Source organism: Grampus griseus, assembly GCF_964374135.1.
Source record: "Grampus griseus genome assembly, chromosome: 2".
NCBI lineage: Eukaryota > Metazoa > Chordata > Mammalia > Artiodactyla > Delphinidae > Grampus > Grampus griseus.
This window is the reverse complement of record NC_139018.1, coordinates 138,007,665-138,030,911: the sequence shown is the minus strand read 5'-3', so window position 1 is coordinate 138,030,911 and position 23,247 is coordinate 138,007,665. Positions and strand designations below refer to the sequence as shown.

The following is a 23,247-nucleotide window of genomic DNA, read 5'->3' as shown; positions in this document are numbered from 1 at the left end:
GAAGATTTCACTTCTGGAATGATGGAGACCGCTTGTGCTTCCTCTTCTCCACGTGCCCCTCCAGATCCGTTCTGCTGCCTGCGAGGCTGGCCCTCCAGGGACGGCACCACCCTGCTCCCCTGCTCTGGTTCTTGTTGGGCTCAGCCACTGGGCACGTCAGGTAGCCAGAGGCTGGAGCCATCAGTGTGTTTCTGTCCTCTCCCTCTGCGGGCCGCGGCTTTGGCAGAGGCCGCATCCCTGTGACTAGAGCGCCGCCAGGTTCTGGGGGCCTGTCCCTCCCCGGCTCCTGCTGGTCCTTGAGTGCTGCAGCCTCTTTATCCTCTGACCCTGCCCACGCCTCTCTAAAGGACTTTCTTTAAGCTTCTCTTTTGAACCGCCTGTTTCTTGCTCTGTTAAACTAATTGCTCCAGGCCCTCTGTCCACCCGAATAAAGGCCAAACCATATCACATCACAGAGTGGTTTCTCACGAGCCCCATGTTTTTTACACAACGTGTTTATATATAGTTTTAAAGTGTAACTCCTTCCGTCGGTGGTTTCGACACAAGAAGCCTCCAGTTGGGTTCCTTTAGTCATTGGTCACAAGTTAACCTTCATAGGTCCTGCTAAGGATGGAAGAGAAGGCAGTAGAGACATTTTCCTTCTAAATTCACATTCAGGTCTTGGTCCTTTCCCCTTCTCTAACCTTTGTAATGCAGCAGCTTCCCTACATAAGAGGGCATTTGTGCATTTACTACACGGGGTTCAGGCAAATCGCAATGCTTGGCTGGCTGTGCAGGCGTGGAGCCCCTCGGTGGTCGGCAGGCCCTTCCTGCAGACTCCCCTCCGACAGACATGCACCTTTTCATCTCCTGGTAATGCTCTCACCCTTGGTCCTCTGTCCAAGGAAGAGGGGGGTCTCTCCTGCTGGGTCCCCAGAGGCCCCACCTTTGGCTTCTGTGTGGCATCCAGGGACCCCAGAGTCCCGACTGAGCAGTCAGTGCGGCCTGGGAGCCTGCTGTGTCAGCACCACCTGGACTCGCTTTCCTGTACGTCTCAATTTGGGCTCTGCTCTCGCCCATCCCTCCACCTCCCCTAATTTCTAGAGAACCCTGTTTTATACCACTCTACCCTCCCTCCTTTAGGGTCATGCAGTCTGGGGTGTTGGGGTTGCTGACGCCCACGGAGTGTGTATCGCAGCCTTGACTGTGGGGAATCTCTGATGGTTCCAGGACCACTCTCCCGTACTGTTAGGGCTAACTAACTTTAGACACGCCTGCTAACAGTGAAACCTGCTATCAGAATACTCCAGAGGTAGGAGGCACAAAGCTCTCAATTTGGGGTCAAATTACAAGTTAGTAAGAAAAGTTGCTAATGAGCTCTGGAACCCTTAGTTAAGGGGCTAAAAAGGAAACATGTGAAACCAAAGAGGAAGGTGCCTGGTACTTAGCGGCCCACATTTACATCTTAATCCTTCCATTGAGGGTCTCACCTCAATTCACAATCTCGTTTTCAGGAGGAAGTGGGGGGTTACTGTTTGCAATGCTGGAAGCAAAAAACCCACAAATTACTACAGACGGTGGAGATATTTTTATTTTTTCAGAGCAGCTGCAGCATTTACTGGTTGGCGTCTGGGCCACAGCTGCTCCTGTAGCTCCCTTCCTGTCCAGGAGAGGCACTTCTGGGCATACTGGTCTCCAGTCGAAGAAACAAGCAAAGGCCATCCCATAAAGAGGCAGAGCTCTCCCTTACTGTCTGAAGGGTCTCTAACAAGCCCTCCCTGGAGAGAGCTCTGACAGTGTACTTTCCATGACGTCCAGCTGGAGGTGGGACTTGAGGTCAGGTTCAGGTGCAGGTTTCCTGCCCCTCACAGCCTCCGAGCCTTCCTGGGGCGGCAGCCGTTGTGCGGGATGGGGGTGTTGTCTGTGATTGAGATCACTTCCAGGCCCCCCATGGTCAGTCCCTTGATGGCAGACTGGAAAGAGAAGGAATAGCAGGATGGCACAGTCCCAGAAACGATGCCCCAGTGTGTCCATACAGGGCTCGGAGAGGAACCGGTAGGGGGTGAGGGGGGCGCAGCGTAGGGATGAGAAAGCTCACTGGCTCTGATATCTACAGTCCCAACCTGATGCTCTCACAGAGCTCTCCCTACCAACCCCTTCACCAAGCCCTCAACGTCGCCCACATCTCCAATCCCACCTGCCACATCCCACCTTGCGCTTTACAGTCTAAGAACAAAGACTGTTGTAAATCTCAACGCATCTTAAGCATTATGCTTTTGTAGTTTCCTCTGCCTGGAATGATCCCCCCTCCCCCAATCCCATACGCATACCTGGTTAGTCCCTCGTCATTCTCAAAAAATCAGTAGAGATGTCACCTCTTTGGGGACACTTTCCTGATCACACCCAACAGGCTCCCAGCACCCTGGGCACAAGCTTTACCACTGCACTCACTAGTCTGTACTGAGGGACCCATTTGTGACAGTCCCCCAGGGGCCACCTTTCTGTTCCCAGTGCCTGGCACACAGCAGGCACTCTGTAAGTGTCTGATGAATTGAAACTAAGTGATCAGGGCTTGCTTTGAGAAGCTTAGGAGATTAGAGGCAATGGAAAGAAACTTCAAGCCGTTAGGAGAATCCACTACAGGGTCCACTCTCCCTCCTCTGCTCTCACTCCCGTTTCTCTCACTAACTGAAGAAGCAAGCACACATGCTGGGCTGCGAAGAAGCGAGGTCACTTACCAAGCGCCCTGGCCCCAGGCCTTTAACCACAACTCGGACGTGGGTCACACCCTTCCCCGTAGCTTTCTGGAGAGGAGCAGCAAGTGGTTAGTGCTCTGAGAGAGAAGTGCGACATCCAAACCCCTTGCTACTGCCACCTGGAGCAACAGGGTTATGAGCTCCATGGAACAAGCACCCACACATGTAAACAGGCAGAAGACAGGGAAGGAAGCAAAGAGCAGATGGCCGAGGTGCAGGACAGACACCAGCAGTCAGCTGGGATCTCTTTCCGCCCAGGACAGCACTGCCACCTAGTGGAGACTTCTAAATATTGCTCAGATTTTTCCCAGGTGGATAAAGGCAGAATTTCAGAACATAAGGTGCCCTGGACTCCAAGGCTAAGCCTCAGTACCCTCTTAGAAAGTGTTATCTTATCATTTTAATCTTTAGTTACAGTTAAAATTTTCTTTCTTGTTTATAAAGGCAGTTTACTGCAGAAAATCTGGAAAACACACAGGTCACTCAATCCACCATGCAGAAGCCACCGTTAACACTGACATATTTATTTTAAGTGTATAAACCTGCCCACTGGTGGCCATTTAGTGTGTTTTGATGATCACTGATACATAGCAATCAGTATTTTGGGGCATCGAGCTTTGTCTGAAGGTCAAGGTTTTCCTTCCAGAGATACTCCCGGTTTGGCAGTGAGCCCTGTGTTGTAGCAGACAGTGCCCAGGCTCTGGTCCCAGACCTGGCAGGGTCAGTTCAGAGAACTGGACTGGCTGCATGGCTCTGAGCAAGCCACACACTCTGAATCCCAAATGACTCTTAAAAACATGGGTAATACCAAGGGTATTCTGAGGATTCAAGATAATGAATGTAAAGTGTCTGGCGTATAGTAGATACTGAATAAATACACCAACTGCAGTTCACTGCCACCTTGCTTCTAGAAAGGTCTGCAACAGTTCACGCTCCCTCTGATACTGCAGGAGAGTCCTCACATGCCACACCTTCTCCAGATGGACCATTACCACAACCACACCCCACCCACTGCACTGGTCTTTAAACCCAGGAGGCTTTGGTGAGCCTTCAGCACCTGGCTCCTGCCTCTTCTAGAATGAACCGAGTGTTTCACTTCTACTGAAGTTGAGAGGAAGAGAAAAGAGAAGCGTTTTCACACACCTCTTCAAACCACCCCCCATGTTAGGGTAGCCAACAAGAGTTGGCCAATACTCTTGCTTCTGAAGAGCCACCTCAAGGACAATTTTCCTGCCAGTGATCAGCCATGCAAAAAGTGGAGCCCAGCACAGAGGGAGCCGGAAAGAACACACACTTACCGCCGCGGCAGCTATGCCCGCTGTTTGCGCTGCAATGCCTGTGCCCTTCTTGGCATTCTGAAACCCCTCCGTGCCACAGGAAGCGCGGGCAAGGGGCTGGTGAGCAGCAGAGACTACCTGGATCTGTGTGCTGGGAAAGGAGGGGAGGTGTACAGAATATAATGGCTCTTCAAGGGAGTAAGAGAGCGCTAACCCATGCCCAGACAAGCCCGAGTGTGAAAGAAAAAGACCGTTAGCTGCTTTCAGTCTGAGCTTATCCTGTAGGAGGTGCCAGGAAAGGTCAGAATCAACCCCTAAACCTCATTAAAAACTGACAAGTCATATAATCTAAAGAGAGCCGTTATGCATGGAAGGTTTAGGCTCTGCCCCCTAAATTCATGTTGAAATTCTAACCCCTAATGTGAAGGTATTGGGGGGTGGGGCCATTGGGAGATGATTAGGTCATGAGGGTGAAGCCCTTATAAACTGGATTAGTGCCTTATAAAAGGGACCCCAGAGAGCTCCCTTGCCTCTTCCAGCATGTGAGGACACAACAAGAAGCCAGCCATCTGCAACTTGGAAGAGCTGTCACTAGAACCCGATCCTGCTGGCACACTGATCTCTGACTTCCAGCCTCAGAACTGTGAGAAATAAATGCCGTTTAAGCCACCCAGTTTGTGGTATTTTGTTATAGTGGCCTGAGTTGACTAACAGAAGCTCCATAATCTGAGGGTGCTAAGTGTCATCTAGAGGAAAGGTGGCATATTTTCCTCCTAGTATCTTCCCTGTAGCCAGTGTTTAATTAGATTCAGGGTCCTTTCTGGCTTCTTTTTTTTTTCCTAAGAAATTAGATTTTCACATCAGGTAATTTTTAATGACTTTTCATTGGTAAAGTTTCAAATATACACAAAAGTGGATAGAATAATGTCTGAACTCCCATGGATTCACCATTCAGCTTCAACAATTACTAACTCATATCCAATTTGGTTTCACCTATAAACCCTGTTTCTACACCCCTCTATCCCCTAACTAATGGATTATTTTGAAGCAAATCTTAGACCCATCATTTCATCTGTAAATATTTCAGTATATATCTCTAAAAGATAAGGACTCTTTAACAAGTTAAATTAAAATTAAGAATAACTTCAAGAAATCCTTAGATATGCTTTCCATTTCCCTCTTGATCACTGCCCAGTTTCCTGGTCTGAAGAGCTCCCTGAGAACTCACCACAGAGGCAAGTAGAGAGTGGTTATGGGGAGACCTGCTGGAGCTGGCCCTGGGCTCAGGCCACCAGCTGTTGGCCTGGCTACGGCTGCCATTTCCCTACCACGGCTTCTTGGGTTTTCTACACTGAACAGAGTAGAAATAGACAAGAGAATGGCTTGTCCCTGAGACAACCTCAATAGAAATCTACAGAGTGGGCCACAGACCCTTAAAAAAGCAAACGAACAAAGAGAGCTTACCTATGTCCTTAGCAACCTGAGAAGAGAGGAAAATCCAGGGGCTCTCATTCTGAGCTTACCAGATGAAAGCTGAAATGCATCCTATGGCACCTCGCCTGTGCTCACCCTCTAGCCCTGACTACCAACAGTCTCTTGTATTGTTCTCTAAATTGCTTCATAGGTGACTGCTGACCAAATACCAATCCCATCTCCAAGTGGGGGCTGGTGTGCAAAGATGTTACTGATGTCAGCAAGGTTTCTGTTGCCAACACACAGTTGGGAACTTACCCAGCACTGTCTGAAAGCCACACAGAACGCTGGTCTTCCAACCTTGTGCAGCCCTACAAAGGCAGAGGTCGGTGCACGGTGGCCCAAAGCGAGTACTTTAAAGCGACCCTTATTTGGTGGTTTCCATTTTGCTTAGTTAGGAAATCATATATTCTGAAATAATTTCTCTCATTTATTAATCACCCATCCCCAGTACTAACACTTAACAAATACTTTCACAGAGGGACTTTCTGGCCCTAAAATATACTCTTCTCCAACTCTTGAGCAGAACCAGGAAATACAATTCCCAAGGACAGCAATGAAATCTTATGAATGGGATATGCCTAACCTAGTTCACATTTTCATGAAATCTGAATAAACTATATAAAGAGAGAGGTGGTCTCCCCAAACCAGGAGGGAGCCTGGGGGAACCTCTGCATCAGCATCTGCGTGCAGAACGTGGCAGCCTGACTTGTCCGCTCCCTCTGAAGGGGAAAGAAGCCCACTCTAGCCCTACCAGGTGCTCCCTTCCCTGCTTACTTGTTGTACGATGCTTTGATGTGTGCGATTGGGATCTCCTCAAATTTCTTTCCTGCCCACCTCAGAGAACTCTCTTGTCCTGGAATTGGAGGGTAAATGCTGCAATTAGAAGAAAAATTTTAGGTAAAGTTGTCTTGATTTTTTTTTAATTAAAAAAAAATTACAAGGTTTAAAAAAAGCCAACAGTACAAACTCATAATAAGAAACAGCAGCTCTCTGCCTCAACCTGCTCCTGACGTCACTGCCCCCAACCCTTCTGGCGCTGCTGCCACATCTGTGAACACGGTGCTTCAGCAGCCATTTCCTGAGTTGCTGACTCTAAACACAGCTAGTGACTTTCTGCTGGGAGGAAAGAGAATTTAATCCATGCTCCCCATCCTCCCCTGTTCCTTCTAGTGTAATCACATCACTCTCCAATCCTCTATAAGCTACTCTTTCTGCATTAAAAAAAGTAAAGTCGAATCTCTATTTCTTGTTTTATCAACCACAGATATCTTGACTATATTATTGTTTGTACAAACAATATGATTTTTCATATCATATTGCTAAGACAAAATTATCTTAATAAAAAAAGACAAAATTATCTTAATAATACTTATAAAAATCATTATTATTAAAAAAAAATCCCTGGAATAGAGGTCAGCAAACTTTTTCTGTAAAGGGCCAGATAGTAAATATTTTAGGTTTTGCTGGCCGTAAAGTTTCTGTTGCAACTATTCAACTTTGCCACTGTGGTGCAAAAACAGCTACAGACAACAGTAAGTTAATAGGTGTGACTACTGTCCAATAAGAAACAGGAAACTGGCCAGATCTAGGTAGGGGCCCACTTGCCAACCCCTATCCTAGACCAGCGGTTGTCATGCTGGCTGAACAGCAGGATCACGTGATTCTGATGCTTACATTCCACCCCAGACTTCTGGATGGGGCCTGAGAATCCATTTCTGAAGTAGCCCAAGTGAGTCAGAATGTGAACTCAGGGTTTAGCACACTGGCCTAGACATCATGTTGAGTTCAAGACTCCTCTCTATCTCAGTCCGATCTGTCCTCTGGCTGTCTCTCGGTCAGGACTTCATTTTCACGTGGAGAAACTGAGTACAAATAGGGGAACAGGGTTAACAAGGGAAGCCAGGCCTTGGGTCAAGGGGCTCTACCTTGGTCCAGAGCTCTGCTCACCACCTGCGCTTTTTTTAATTCTAGACTCGAGCAAACCTGCTGCTGCACCCTGCTTACACGTACAGATCAGATCAGTGTTTGTATCCCCTCAGCCACCTGAACTACAACGGGTTCTGATTTAGAGAATGCACTGTTAGCTGAGCATTATCCTCCTGACTGGCTTCCCTAGAGATATTTAAAAAAAACAAAACAGTAACACAGTGGTATTCAAGAGTTACAAGTGTATTCTTTCCTGCTTGGCCTGATCTTAGAGATGATTTAGCATCTCAGCAGGTTGCCAGCTTATCAGCCTACACTGAGGTGGAATGTGGACGAGGCTCTGAGATGACATTAATATTTAAAACATTATCATTTCCCCATTGATAATTTCCCCTATTGACTTGTGGGTCAAAAACTTAAGCCTTCTAAAGTCTGAACATACCAGCATAATGCCTTTTATATAGGGCAAGATTTTTGAACTAGGAAGGATTTGGAGCTTGAACCATTTAACTGAAGGCACAGACAAGATCAAGCTTTTAAGCCTCCCAGGTCCAATGTACAAACGAACAAGTGGTTCACCCCAAGGCTGCCCAGAAACAGGAAAGACAAAGCTTTCTGCCGCTGTTCTGCTGCCTCTTCATACCCATCCTCAAACCAGGCCTGCACACACGGCATCTCTTGCAAATGGCTGACGAGGATTGAAAATAGCCTGCACAGTTGGGTAGAGAAAAATACACAGTAGTGCAGTAGTACCTACTGTCTCTCTCTCTCTCTAACACAGTTTCTTGACCTCAGTACTACTGACATTTTGGGCAAGAGAATTTTCTGAAGGGGGGCTGTCCTGCACACTGTGGGGTATTTAGCAACATCCCTGGCCTCTACCCAACTAGACATTGTTCCTCAAGTTGTGACAACCAAAAATGTCTTCAAACATCGCTAAAAGTCCCCTTGGAGGCACAGCCGCCCCAGGCTGAGAACCGCTGCTTTACTTTAATGACTTCTAACATCCAGTGGGCCCTCATTGCTGGCAATCATACAGCGCATCCACAGTTCAATTACCCTTTCACTGTCCTGGATGACTATTTTGTACCTTCTTTTGTCCCCTCAGACCTCCAACTCCTTCCTGCTTCCTCACTGCCCGCTGATGACCTTCACAGAGAAATAGAAGCAATCAGAAGTTCTTCCAGCTCCCACTACCAAACATCTGTGCCCACAATCTCTGCCTTCTCTCCTCTTATGATGCTCCACTTGTGTGTTAGCCCCTCAAGGACAGCAGTCCGGCATCCTCATTCTTTCCCCTCTCTACTGCATCATTCCCATCAGCAAAACATGTGGTCATTTCCCCAACCTAAAAACAAACAAAAACCTCTTGATCCTAAAGCCTCCTTTAGCACCTGCCCATTTCTATATTCCCGCTCAAAGAAATGACCATACCTGCTGTTTCTTCCTGTCTTCTATTCTCCTTGAACCCACGCCACTGAGACCTTAGCCCCTCATACCTCCACCGAAAATGCTCTAGTCAAGGTCACCGACCAACTCACAATGTTAAGTCCAATGAGCAATTCTGTCGTCAGTCTATGGACCTATCATATCAGTAGCATTTGATATAGCTAATCTCTCTGCCCTTCAACCACATTAAAAAAAAAACCACAAAACCCTCCAGGTTTTCTTAGTACTTCTCTGGAGATTTCTTCTTTTTCTTTTGCTGATTTTTCCTCATCTCCCAAATCTCTAAATGCCAGAGGCTCCAGGGTGCTGTCCTTGGACCTCTTCTTCTCTTTGTTTATCCTTTCTCTCTTGATCTTGTATCTTATGGTTTTAAATATCATCTAGGGACTTCCCTGGTGGTCCAGTGGTTAGGACTTGGTGCTCTCACTGCCAGGGGGCCCTGGGTTTGATCCCTGGTCGGGGAACTAAAATCCCATAAGCCTCATGGCAAAAAAAAAACACCCCAAAATCATCTATATGATGAGTCTTCCAAATGTATACCTCTAGCCCAGATCTGTCCCCTGAACTCCATTTCTTTCATTCTTTTTTCTTTTTGCGGTACGTTGGCCTCTCACTGTTGTGGCCTCTCCCATTGCGGAGACAAGCTCCGGACACGCAGGCTCAGCGGCCATGGCTCATGGGCCCAGCCGCTCCACGGCATGTGGGATCCTGCCGGACTGGGGCACGAACCTGTGTCCCCTGCATCGGCAGGCGGACTCTCAACCACTGTGCCACCAGGGAAGCCCTGAACTCCATTTCTAATAGTCAATATTGCACCTCCACTTGGATGTTAGCGAAGCATCTCAAACTTAACCACCCAAATCCAAGCTCCTGCAGTCTCCCCTGTCTTAATGACAACTCTATCTTTCCAGCTCTTTAGGCCAAAAATTTTAGAGTGCTCCTTCAGTCCTCTCCTTTTCTTATGTCTTACATTAACAAACCCTGTTGGTCATCTTCTAAATGTATCAGTCTGACCATTTATACTACCTCCACAGCTGCTATTCTGGTCCAGGCCAGCATCATTTCTTACCTAGATTACTTCAGTAGTTTTTTGGCTGCTTAGGAGACTTCTCCCATCTTCCACCCTCGCTTCCCTACAGTTCAATATCAACACAGTGGCCAAAGGGACCCTTTAAGATGTAAGCACGATCATGTCAATCCTCTGTTCAGAATTCTCCAGTGACTTCCCACTTCACTCAGAGAATAAGCTGAAGTCCTCACGATGGCCAACAAGGCCGACAGGATGTAGCCCTGCGTGCCTGCTGCACCCTTTGCCCTCTTGCTCCCACGTCCTGTTTTTACTCATCACTCCACGTTGGCCTTCTTGCTGCTGCTCTCAAACACTGGACACACTCCTACAATCTGTCGTATTTGTTTTTCTTGTTTTCTATATACTGTCCCCTATCCACTCGAATTTAATTTCTACGGGGGCAGGGACTTTTGTGTGTTTGGTCACCGATGCGTACCCAACACCTTGAACAGTGCCTGACATTGCTGAGTGACTATAAAAGAATCTTGGCTTAAATTCCTTTGGCAGCTCCCCACTGCCTACAGTGGGGACTGCGTAAAAGCCCCAGTGTTACAGATAAGACCCTCAGCATTTGGATTCCTTCTCACCCTGCTGGCCTCATCTGCCATCACACATACACCTGAATACACTGCATTCTTTCACAATGCATGCATCACACAGACTGTTAGTTTGCCTAAAACGACTTTTCATCTTTTCCAGCTGAACTCCCATTCAATTCAGTTCTTAGCTTCACATTATTTTCTTGGCACTCTTGCCTGATTTCCTCTGGAGTCAGACACTCACTCTTTCATACTTCAAAACAACCATCTCTTACCTCCAATATACCACTGGTCAGATTACGGTGAAAACATTTGTATGTCTGTCTTCCCTGGTAGACTGTGAACTACTTGTGGGGAGGAATGATCTTCTGCATTTGTATCCCCAGCACCTAGCACGGTGCCTGGCACCAAGCAGGTTCTTAGAAAAGGTTTGTTAAATATAGTGAAGTATAAGTAGCACAAAGAGGTAGTGGCACTGTGGAAAGCAAGCTACCAAGTCGCTGGGGCTAAGCACAGAAACCACCCTGGACCATAGACCAACTCAAAAAAGTGCATAATAACATACACCCTAGTGTAGCCACCCATCCCCGCCCGCTTTTGTGTCCAAGACCCAGGGAAGGTTGTTAGTCTGACGTGATCCCAGAGAGAAACAAAAGTGATATTTACTATACAACTTCGACGTTCACTCATTCATTCATCAAACGTTCATGAGCATTCATTTTGTGCCAAAGCTCATCTCATTTGATCCTCACAACCTCTTCCGGCGTTATCTCCACTTTCAGACGAAAAAGCTGTGGCTCAAAGATTAATCTGCATAAGGTCCCGCAGATGGCAAGTGACAAAGAGTTGGGAATTCACTGGTTCTCTGACTCTGGAGGGTGGTGCCAGTCTCCCGAGGGCTGGACCTAAGTGGCCCTCACCTGAAGCTGCTGCGCCTCGGAGCTGGCGCCGGAGCCTTCGCCTTCTCAACTTCCGGCTTGGCCGCTGCGTCTTGCATCTGCTGGGCGCTAGTGTGGATGGTGGGGGCCGGCACTCCGGCCACGGCGACCCTGTGGAGAAGGAAAGCTCGGTGAGGTCCAGGCCTAACCGAGTCCTAACTGGAGTCCAGGTGTCTCATGGGACACGGGCAGGAGCGAATTCCCGCGGGTGGCCGTAGGCTCGGAGGGGATAATCATTCTTACCTGGTCGTCGGTGGCCAAGCCCATAACCGCAAGAGCCAAAACTCCGCGTTTTTCACAACCTGCATGACTTGAGTTAACCCCACTCAGCTCCCGTCCGCGGCGACCGCGGAGCTTGGCTGGGCTGGAGCGGAGCCAGCACCACAAGCGCTTGTGGGGGGGTGCAGAGGAAATGTCACCTGATTCCTTTTTATAACGTACATTAAAGATTTTTATTACTACTTAAATGCTCCATAATAACTATCGTTGAGAGTGGCACTGGGAATCCTCCCCCCTTTTCCTAGTTTTCTAACATGAGATCTTCGCCCACCCCTCCATATTGGAATGGTTCGTTCTACTAGTTCCGGGGAACCGAGCTCTTCCCGTCATGCTGTGCCCGCACTGCCTTGTGGGAATATAGGATTGGCCCAGGACCTCGCTGGTAGCCGCGGTACATTGTGGGAAGGTTGACAGATGGCGGGGCCCGTGAGGCTGACGGTATTAGGGGTGGCGAGGGGCTGGCGGCAGTTCGAGGGCCCCTGGACCCGTAGTCTGGGTTCTCGCAGCTTGGCCCTTGCGGCCGCACCCTCGAGCAGCGCGTCTCCATGGCGCTTGCTGGGCGCGTTGTGCCTGCAGCGGCCACCGCTGGTCTCGAAGCCGCTGACCCCATTGCAGGAAGAGATGGAGGCTCTGCTACAGCAGGTGGGATTGAGGTGCGGGTCGTCGCTTCTCGGTGCAGTTGGGGAAGCAGTAGAGGCACGCTGACTTGCGTTTGATTCCGATTCCGCCACCGATTAGTTTGTGTGACTTTGGGCAATTTACTTCACTTCTCTGAGCTTCAGTGTACTTACCTGCAAAATGGTGCCTACCTTACTGGGTTGGTGTGGTACGTAGTACGCGTTCAATAAAAGGTACTTCGTTTTCATTGATCTTTTCTGTTATCGTCGGCAACTCTTTGGAGATGCTCTCCTTTTTCAGTCAATATACTGGGTATGCGATGGTGAACAAGACGAATTCAGCACTTATCATAGGTAGTTGACAGTTTAGAGAGTAGAAAGTCTTTGTTTTGTGATGAGCGTAAGAAAAAGGCAACGGGCACATCCGTAAGATGTTTGTGATAAAGTCTTTTGTGTGAAGGGCAAATGAAGAGACATGGGCAAAAGCGGTGTAGTGGCTATGAGGGTCTTAAATCCCCATAGTGATTAAAGGATATTATGTTTTTGTCTTGGCTACTGAGAGATAAAAACTTCACTTCTGTCCTTTTTACTTGGCTTATTAATTTACTCTGCAAACATTTTATTAATCGCTTTATAGATAATCATTTAAGACCCACTTTGTACAGACACTGCTAAGTGCTAGGGATGCAATGGTGAATGAGACAGACATAGCTGTGGTTCTCAGAGCGCTTCAATTTGGTGGAGGGGGCATCAGTCAATAACCAAATAACCACATGATGATGGAATTGAAGTCTTTGGTAAGTGTTGTAAAGGAAAACACAGGGTACTGTAATAGTGTTTAACAGGGACATTAATTTGATTTTAATGGGAGGTGTCATAGAATAGCTTTCTTAAGAAAGTGATTTTTTTTTAAAAAAAGTGATATTTAAATTGAGATCTGAAGGATGAGTAGGGATCTCCCAGGAGAGCATGAGGGAAAACATTCTAGGGAGAAGGAATGGCACCTGTAAACTCCCTGAAGCAGGAACGTTCATGGTGAGTGAGATTCTAATCAAAGACTGGCCTGACTGGAGGGAGGTAAGTGGGCAGGCATTGCCTGTCCTAGTCCGCTGTTCTTTGTGGCAGTCTTGACCTCCAAACACATTCTAATGTTTTAGTAAATATAACTCAAGCCCAAAGTGCAGCTGATCTTTTTTTCCCTGTTTTCTCTGTGGTGTTTTGGTTGTATGTCTGTTGGGTGGTAAACTTCTGAGTCTGTCAAGTGCACTGTAGCTCTGTTTTATTTTGTTTTTTTGTCCTTTTAATCTTCCCAGTTTGGGGTAGATTTTTGCTCTTTTAATTTTCCCAGATCGAGATAGAGAGAAGCCTGTATTCAGACCATGAGCTTCGTGCTTTGGATGAAGCCCAGAAACTGGCAAAGAAGAAAAGTGACCTTTATGGTGAAGAAGAAGATGAGCAGAATATATTGCTGTTGCAGGATTTGGAAGACATGTGGGAGCAGAAATTCCTACAGTTCAAACCTGGAGCTCGAATAACAGGTTTGTGGTCTTTTCAGGGTAGTTAGAGGTAGAAAAGGGGGGTATTCTGGTTCCCAAACAAAGGATTCTTGCTTAACTCCTGCTTGTGTTTTAAGTAACAAATAATTTCAAATGATAGAACTTCTTTCACGTGGGAGAAAAAGAAATTCTTTTCCCTGTTCCTCACATCCACCCTAATATAAATTTTTCAAGGTCTGTGTTATTTTTGAGTGGGATGTAAATGTATTGGGATAGCCTTATCTGTTTCAATTAAGCCTCAGGAATGTTATCTGGGTTTAACTCCTAGTTTGGGACTAAGAGTGGGGTAAATTAAGTGTTCCCCACTAGTTTCCTGTATTTTATCTGAAATCCCTCCCAAAGCAGGGGGTTGAGTTATTTTATTCTTATTTCACGATGAAGACTGAAGAACAGAGAAAGGAGGGGCTGGTTAAGTCAGTAACAGTGTCAAGACCGATGAAATAGTAGTGTCCGGGTATTGCTTCTTTTCCAGAGGCTCAAAATACTTTGTATTTGGCTCTTCAAAGGCGGAGTTCAGCTTTTGGTTTCTTCTTGTTAAATTTTAGTTTCCTCAAGATTGTGAGACTCTGTCCTGAGAGAGGTCAGAGTTAGAGAGACGGGTCAGGGTTCTAATTTGATTATAAGTTCTTTGAGGGCAGAGGTTGTGGCTCTACCTTAAAGGAGGACTCTAAAACTCTAATCTTCTTGGTTCTGGCAGAACACAGTCCTCTTGTCTCCTGTGACCCCCTCTTTTCTTCACAGAAGCCGATGTAAAGAATGACCGAACCTCACTGCACCGGAAGCTAGACAGGAACCTCATTCTGTTGGTCAGAGAGAAGCTTGGAGACCAGGACATTTGGATGCTGCCCCAGGCAGAGTGGCAGCCCGGGGAGACCCTCCGCCGAACAGCTGAACGAACCCTGGCCACACTCTCAGGTGAGTTCTCTGCCTCCTTCTAAACCCCACAAGACACACTTCAGACTCAGCCTGAGGATTTGCAGGCTGACTGTGGGCCTGGCTTTAAGGGTAGGAGTTTGGAAGGTTAATGGAAACTTTGATATTTATAAAATTTCAGCTAGGAAAAAAATCTTAGATCAAGTGAGAGTCTTTGTGCCACTGAGATTTTTTTTTTTTAATATCTATTTATTTTGGCTGCGCCGGGTCTCAGTTGTGGCACGCGGGATCTTTAGTTGTGGCATGAAGGCTTCTTAGTTGTTGCGGCATGCAGACTTCTTAGTTGCAGCACGCATGTGGGACCTAGCTCCCTGGCCAGGCATCAAACCCAGGTCCCCTGTGTTGGGAGCAGGGAGTCTTACCCACTGGACCGCCAGCGAAGTCCTGGCACTGAGATTTTTAAATTTTATTTTTATTTTATTTCTTTTAAACTATTTCCTTTTCTTTTTTTTTAAATAACACATTGGTTTTATTGATGACAGAAGAAAAAATTCTTTCACTTGTAAAAGGTAGTTGCTTTATCTGGCTCCATATTTTTTCCCATTCTTTGTGTGGGTTGATTTTTTTTTTCCCCTAAAATCTGTGTTTTCATTCTCCAAATAATAATATCCACAGTGGCTGCATTTTATTCTAAAGGGAAAGTAGGAGGTCTAGTCACTGGCTTGTTTCTAAACAAAGACTCTTGTCATACTCGTTCTGAGCCCGGGGAGGTTGGTAAAGCTGCTGGGTTGGCTGAGTGGATCGTCTTGGCTGGCCATCATCTCCTCTACGAGGCTCAAGAGTTTGGCTGTAGATGCTGTCTTCCTCCCATCTCCCTATTTGAATGGGCCTGATGTTGTTTAGTAGCGGCTTCTTCATAGTTTCTGTACTCAATGAATAAACAACTGCTGTCATACCTGAAGGATGGAGAGTTTCCGCTTCTGATCACTAAAACTTCTCTTCCCAACAGAGTGCAAAACATTCACCTTCTGGTTTCTACAGTTTTGCATTCTCAATAGGAGTAGGTGATTCTAGTACTTTTTTTTTGTTTAATTGGCCCAGATCTTCTTTGGGGCCCAGTATTGTAAAATACTTTGTCATTATAGGGTGTAGCTATGAGGGGTCCTGTTGGCTTAATAGATCCTACTCGCCTTCCCTTCAGGCATTTCTGTCTCTCCACTCAACACCAGTGATACTATTCGTTCCAGTGGGATTCTGGTAATCAATACTTACATTAAAAGGTGCTTCAGTTTTTACGATACTGAAAGCTTCTGTATTTATTTTTCATGGTTTCTTGTCATAAAAATGATCAGGATTAGCTGTTTGGTTTTCTCTCTTTTTTAAAATAATTAATTAATTAATTTATTTTTTGGCTATGTTGGGTCTTCGTTGCTGTGTGTGGGCTTTCTCTAGTTGCAGTGAGTGGGGGCTACTCTTCGTTGTGGTGTGCGGGCTTCTCATTGCGGTGGCTTCTCTTGTTGTGGAGCACGGGCTCTAGGCGCGCATGCTCAGTAGTTGTGGCACGCGGGCTCAGTAGTTGTGGCACACGGGCTTAGTTGCTCTGCGGCATGTGGGAACTTCCCGGACCAGGCCTCGAACCTGTGTCCCCTGCATTGGCAGGCAGATTCTTAACCACTATGCCACCAGGGAAGTCCCTGTTTTTCTCTTTTCCTACATTTTTGATTCTTATAATTTATGGATTCTTCAGGATTCTTTTTTTTGTGCCTCTGCATAGTATGAATCTTTTGCTTTGCACAGTTACTCCCCCTCTTTTTTTTTTTTTTAAAGCAGCATTGTGCTAAGAACTTAGAGGATAAGGAATTTCTTTAGTTCTGTCGCATCTAGAATATGGTCTGTCCACACTTGATTTTCTCCTCAGCTTATAGTTCAGATCCTGAAGAAGTACCCAGTTTTGCAGAACCTGTTTCTAGGTAACCCACTGCCTTCTAAAATTGACTTTGAATTTGGGGTCTCTTTGAAAATGAGATTTTTCATTTCTTGGCCATCTGGTGTCATCTTGAGGAAGATACCTTGGTTGGTTATCATCTTTTGCCCCATTTTGTTCAGTATTTGACAATCTGTGTTATCCCTGACAGACCTGTGATTTAGGCTCTACCCCAGAGCCCAGTGCAGAGGCAGCCAACTGAAAAACACCCAGACTTTCTATGAAAGAAGCTTGTTTGTTTAACATAAAGCATCGGTCTGGGGGAGCAGGCATCCAATTCAGCACACATCTGGGGGCCTGTGGAAATATCCTGTGGAGACAGAGGCTGGCAGATGCCGTCCCTGTGCTCTCCCTCACCCCTACAGAGATTTTAAAATTTATTACATTCAAAATTGATGTTCCTGCCAGTCTCTCAGCCTGCTTCTCTTTTTGTCCTTGCAGGCTTGCTTATTGGCATCACCACTTACCCATTCACCCAACTAGAAACCTCAGAGTTATCCTTGACCTCATTGCAATATCCATAAGTTCTTGAGTCCTATCTAGTTTGTTCTAAATAGTCCCCTCTTTATTCCTGCAGCTTTTCTGGGAGGCTTTTCACTTCTCACTAGTCCAGATTTTCTCAGCCTTGGCATTATTGAAATTTGAGGCGGGATAATTCTTTGTGGGGGCTTCTGTGCCTTGTAGGCTGTTTAGCAACATCTCTGGCCTCTACCTGCTAGATGCCAGTAGCACTAACCCATCCACACTCGCATTAGTGTGACAACCAAAAATGTCTCTCGACACTGCCAGACATTACGTGGGGAATGGAATCACAGTGGTTGAGAACCACTACACTGGACTATTGAGGTAGATGCCAAGTGAGTTCCCCCTTGCTTTTGTGTTGTCCTCTTCAGTGCTGCCAGAATGAGCCTTCTAAAACACAAATCCCTTGTCACTTCTCTGCCTCAAATTCTCGAAAGATTCCCTATAAAAGCAGACTTTCAAGCAGGGCCTACAAATCCTTTTTGCTCTCGTCCCGAGCTCATCAGTCTTCCATCTTGCCACTCATTAATGTACATTCCAAGTTCTAACCTAGCAAACCTTTTGCATCCCATGAATAATGTGGTTTTTCATACGTCCCTGTTTTGGGACCTGCTGGTCCCTGACTGGAATGCTTTACTCCTCCCTAGTCTGACTGCTTAGTACATTCTACCTTCTGTGGTGGAACCTTCTGGGTAGAGAGAGCTACTCCTCCCTCTAGGCTCCCATAGCACTTGTGTGTGCCCTCCTTACTCAGTTTATGCAGCAAACATTTACTCTCTGCCTACCATTTGCTGGACGCTCTCCAGGCAATGGGGTCACAGTGATGAACAGAACACTACCCATGCTTCCTGGGAGCTTATGTCCTAGTGGAGAAGACGCTCTTCACGTATTCCATTGCCGTTTAATTGTTTATTAACACGTTGTCCTTCCCCAGCCAGAATTCTGACTCCCTTGAAAATATGGATACTGTCTATCCCTCTCAGTCATCTCAACTCTCAGCAAAGTATCTGGCACATAGTAGGTACTTGCTGAATGTTTATTAAGTAAATGATCTGGTTGTATAAGTGCACAGCCACTTTTCTGGCTCTGCCACCAGTGTAAGTACCTGCTAATGAAATGTCAGCAGCCACTGTGCACCCCCTTGATCCTTTCCCGAGAGTGACCTGTGTGGCCTGCAGGAGAGGGAGCAGGACAGAATGGAATGGGAGGGGATTTTGCTGTGTTCTCGGTTTCCTTAGCCATCACACAAGAGTTGGCAGCTGGGTTTCTTGCCAGGATCATTGGACTCAGATGCTTAGCTTCCCTCGGTCAGTCGTTCATGTTCACGACTGGTGCTCAGCTCCACCTGCTGTGCACCACGTGGAAAGGGGCTCCCCTTGGCACCACGCTTTCCTTCTTTGAACATTCCCGTTGCCATAAATAAGTGTGAAAGGATATATTAGTATTTTATAGGTGCATATAAAATATGTTGATTCATTTCAAATTCATTAAAATCGTAAATAAAATAATTAAAATGGCAAAGAAAAGCTAAAGCAGTATAAAACTATAAATATAAAACAGTCAAAGTCTATTCTTTTCCTCCCCTTTGGTGCACTTCCCGAGTAGTTCTGCAAGATGGAATTCCTAGAGGTGGAATTAATGGTCAAGGATGGACACATTTACGTTTTTGATAGGTGCCACCCAAGTGTCCTTCAGAATGTACACAGCATGTGACATTTTCAGGAGTGGGGTATAGGAGTGCCTGTTTGTCTAGACCTCACCAACATGTGAAATAGTCTCTCTTTAAAATTTTTGCCTGTCCAATCAGTAAAAAAATGATCTCTTTTGGATTAGCAGTTTCCTGATTGCTAATTGATCGTCTTTTCATATATTCATATGTTTCATATGGCTATTTATATTTCTTCTTCTGTGAACCGCCTGTTCAGATTCTTTGCTCATGTTTGTAATGAACTGTTTTTTTCTTTTTGATTTAATTACACTTAATCCATTTCCCCAGATTATAGAAAAGTAATATGTATTCATTGAATTAAGTGGAAAATACAGAAAAGTATAAAGAAACATGCCAGTATAATTCCACCACCCACAGATCCCCACTGCTGACATTTTGTATCGTAGGTGATTTCACATCATACATGAATTCCTCATCTAATGCTGATGCTGTTGTTATTGTTTGTAATATTGAGAAAAGCAATTCATTGTATATGGTGAAAAACTATCAAACAGTGTCTGGTAAATGTAGTACTATAAGAAGTAATAAGTAATTTTCCCATCTTAGAGGTAATCACCATGAACACTTTGTGTATCCTTTTAGAAACTGCAAGCACATACATATTTTATCTGTTCCTTTTTTCCACTCAGTGGGATATACATGGTTACATACCTTCCTTTCTCTTCTTATACACAGCTTTTAAGCATATCTCTATATCAGCAGGTGAAGACATATCTTACACTTTCAACGCCAGTGTAATATTTCGTATATGTATGTACTGCAGTTTGTTTAACCAGTGTATTGCTTTTACAAGCAAAGCTGCAGTGAACATCTGTGTACACTCCTCTGTGCTCACATGGGCAAATAACTATATCCAGGAGGATGAATTCTAGAAGCAGAGTTGCTAAATCAAAGGGTTTGTATAATTAAAATTGGTATCTCTCACCAAATATAGCACTTGTACTAATTACACTCCCACAGTATGTTTGAGAGATCCCAGTTTTCCCTTATCCTTGACAAGCAGTGTACAGCTCAAAGTTTTTTTTTTAATTAAATTAATTTACTTATTTTTTTTATTGGGGTATAGTTGTTTTACAATGTTGTGTTAGTTTCTGCTGTACAGCGAAGTTGAGTTCCCTGTGCTACACAGAAGATTCTCATTAGTTGTCTATTTTATACATATTAGTGTATATATATGTCATTCCCAATCTCCCAATACATCCCACTCCTCCTTTCTCCCCTCGGTGTCCATACGTCTGTTCTCTACATCTGTGTCTCTATCTCTGCCTTGCAAACTGGTTCATCTGTACCATTTTTCTAGATTCCACATATATGTGTTAATATATGATATTTGTTTTTCTCTTTCTGGCTTATTTCACTCTGTATGACAGTCTCTAGGTCCATCCACGTCTCTACAAATGACCCAATTTCGTTCCTTTTAATGGCTGAGTAATATTCCATTGTATATATGTACCACATCTTCTTTATCCATTCGCCTGTCAGTGGACATTTAGGTTGCTTCCATGACCTGGCTATTATAAATAGTGCTGCAATGAACATCGGGGTGCATGTGTCTTTTGGAATTGTGGTTTTCTCTGGATATATGCCCAGTAGTGGGATTGCTGGGTCATATGGTAATTCTGTTTTTAGTTTTTTAAGGAACCTCCATACTGTTTTCCGTAGTGGCTGTATCAATTTACATTCCCACCAGGAGTGCAAGAGGCTTCCCTTTTCTCCACACCCTCTCCGGCATTTATTGTTTGTAGATTTTTTCATGATGGGCATTCTAACCTGTGTGAGGTGATACCTCATTGTAGTTTTGACTTGCATTTCTCTAATTATTAGTGATGTTGCAGCTCAAAGTTTTTGAACTTCGGTAATAATGATGTGTTTTACACATCAAATAGAAAATAAATTTGTATTTCTTGAATTATTAATAAGATTGAGCATCTTTTAATGAGTTTATAGTTCATTGATAACTATTTTCATGTGAACTTCTTGTTCATATGCATGGTTCATTTTTCTTTTAGAGTTGTTTTTTTCCTCATTGATTTCTAAGTACTACTTATACCTTAAGATATTCCTTTGTTGAATGTGTTGAAAATATTTTTCCTAGTTTGTCATTTTGTCTGTGACTTTTGTATGCTTCATTTTTCCTTGCAGAAAGATTTTAATTTTTATGTAGATAAATGTTTTTTCTGTTTTGGATTTTTGAATTTTGTGTCTTGGTTAGGAATTCCCCTCTCAAAAATGATACAGAAAATATCCCACATTTTTTTTTATGGTACTCTTATGGTTTCTTTTTTCTTTGTGAAAAATTTTTATATACAGAAAAATTCAGAAAATATTAAACCTCTATGAAACCATCAATCCAGAATGAACAAACCATTTATGAAAATTTTAACTTACTGTTAAATCTTTGACCTATATGGTGTCAATTTTAATGTAAGGAGTGAGGTTGAGATCCAGCTTTATTTTTTCCTTTTAGCTAGCCCATTCTCCCAATGCCATTTAGTAATTAATCCATCATTTTCCCATCCTTTGAAATGCTGGGTTGGGGTTATTAACCCATTGTTGTAGATTGCAGATGTTGTTTGTCCATCTGTCTTTGCCTTTTACCTTTGGTTTTCACCCTGCAGCAGTCAAATTGGGTCCTTTTTATACTTTCCACATGACATTGCGTTTAAAAGCCTGACAAGAGAGAGGCATGGACATATATACACTACCAAACGTAAGGTAGATAACTAGTGGGAAGCAGCCGCATAGCACAGGGAGATCAGCTTGGTGCTTCATGATCGCCTGGAGGGGTGGGATAGGGAGGGTGGAAGGGAGGGAGACGCAAGAGGGAAGAGGTATGGGAACATATGTATATATATAACTGATTCATTTTGTTGTAAAGCAGAAACTAACACACCATTGTAAAGCAATTATACTCCAATAAAGATGTTAAAAAAAAAAGCCTGACGAACTTTGCTTTACAGATACCAAGTGTCTTGGTCCTTCATCAACAGATGGTGACAGGGCTGAGTCTAGAAGCTTGGTGCTCTGACTCCCAGGTAGTGATATTTGGGCTGCATTGCTGACTTCAGTCTGAGAGCAGTAGCTTGGCATGAGGAATGGACTCAGTGAATCTGGAGCCTATGGGCTAGGAACCTTTGGATTGAGAGGAGACAAGCGTCTTCAGGAATGACCCTAGTTCTCACTCTCAGGGATTGCTTTTACCTCAGGCTGGAAGTGGCTCTCGCAGAGACCCCCAGTGATTTCGGGCGCCATAGTAAACAGGTGGGTGTATCCTCATCTTCCGATTCTGTTCCCCCCCTTCTCAGAGAACAACATGGAAGCCAAGTTCCTGGGAAATGCACCCTGTGGCCACTACAAGTTCAAGTTCCCCCAGGCAATGCGGACAGAGAGCAGCCTCGGGGCCAAAATATTCTTCTTCAAAGCACTGCTGCTAACTGGAGACTTTTTCGAGGCTGGGAAGAAGGGCCATCATGTGTGGGTCAGTAAGGAGGAGCTGGGTGACTATTTGAAACCAAAATACCTGGCCCAGGTTAGGAGGTTTCTCTTGGACCTCTGATGGACAATGCCCAGACAGGTCTGCAATCGGGCCTCAGGACGTTGGGTTGCCTCTTCTCTGTAGGGAATATCAAGCAGCAAACTAAATTCTGAGAAATAAACAAGTTTATCATTGTGTGGGTCTCTGTTGATTTGTTCTTTGAGGACTACTGGCTTCTTTCTGTCAAGAGAGAACTGTCTTTTAGGGTGCCTTTCCCTTTTTTTCCCATGCTCATAATTGAGTAGGATTGTATTACTTTGTAGTGAACCAACTGGCTTCATGGACCCAGGAAGAAAGAATGGAAGGAAGTGAATCAACCTTCTAAAAGCCTTGAGTTCTGTGAAAGCTTCTAGGCCCCTGAAAAAAAAAACCTACTGCTATGTAGTTTCCATTTTCTGTTTTGTATTTCTCTCCCTTTCTACTTGATATGAGAATGTATCAATCTAGCCTAGGAAATGATTCCTTCCTTGTTTGCTTTGCTTTGCTTTGCTTTGCTTTCCTTCCCTTCCCTTTCCCTTCCTCCCTCCTTCTCTCCCTTCCTATTTTCATTCATTCTTTTTTTTTTAAAGCATTTTATATTTAAACAGAATATAATCACTTCTTACATGTTTTGAAACAGTCATGTGAAATAAGCAGGGTCAGCCTGTTATCTCCCATTTTAGAAAAGGTGGGTGGGTGTCATGGCCAGGTGTGATTGTCTGAGAGTCTTACTGCAGGTCACTGATGGTGCAGGAGGAGACTGC

General features: G+C 45.0%; 2 protein-coding genes across 3 annotated transcripts; one reads left to right on the top strand and one right to left on the bottom strand.

The window, feature by feature from the left end:
* Window positions 1-1,561: 1,561 nt before the first annotated feature.
* MRPS11 (mitochondrial ribosomal protein S11) lies at window positions 1,562-11,998 on the bottom strand. 2 transcript variants are annotated; one of them, XM_082649587.1, is made up of 6 exons: window positions 11,653-11,995; window positions 11,392-11,520; window positions 6,263-6,361; window positions 4,034-4,163; window positions 2,718-2,783; window positions 1,562-1,952 (listed from the first exon to the last, which is right to left on the bottom strand). In XM_082649587.1, the coding sequence occupies exons 1-6, from the start codon at window positions 11,715-11,717 to the stop codon at window positions 1,845-1,847; spliced, it is 597 nt and encodes a 198-aa protein (XP_082505713.1). In that variant the 5' UTR covers window positions 11,718-11,995; the 3' UTR covers window positions 1,562-1,844. The 2 variants fall into 2 exon arrangements, with proteins under 2 accessions (XP_082505713.1, XP_082505714.1); XM_082649588.1 differs by lacking the exon at window positions 2,718-2,783 and having other exon boundaries at window positions 11,653-11,998.
* An 89-nt stretch (window positions 11,999-12,087) lies between these two features.
* On the top strand, window positions 12,088-22,639 carry MRPL46 (mitochondrial ribosomal protein L46). The gene is made up of 4 exons (XM_082648745.1): window positions 12,088-12,330; window positions 13,654-13,843; window positions 14,603-14,776; window positions 22,275-22,639. The coding sequence occupies exons 1-4, from the start codon at window positions 12,103-12,105 to the stop codon at window positions 22,523-22,525; spliced, it is 843 nt and encodes a 280-aa protein (XP_082504871.1). The 5' UTR covers window positions 12,088-12,102; the 3' UTR covers window positions 22,526-22,639.
* Window positions 22,640-23,247: the final 608 nt, after the last annotated feature.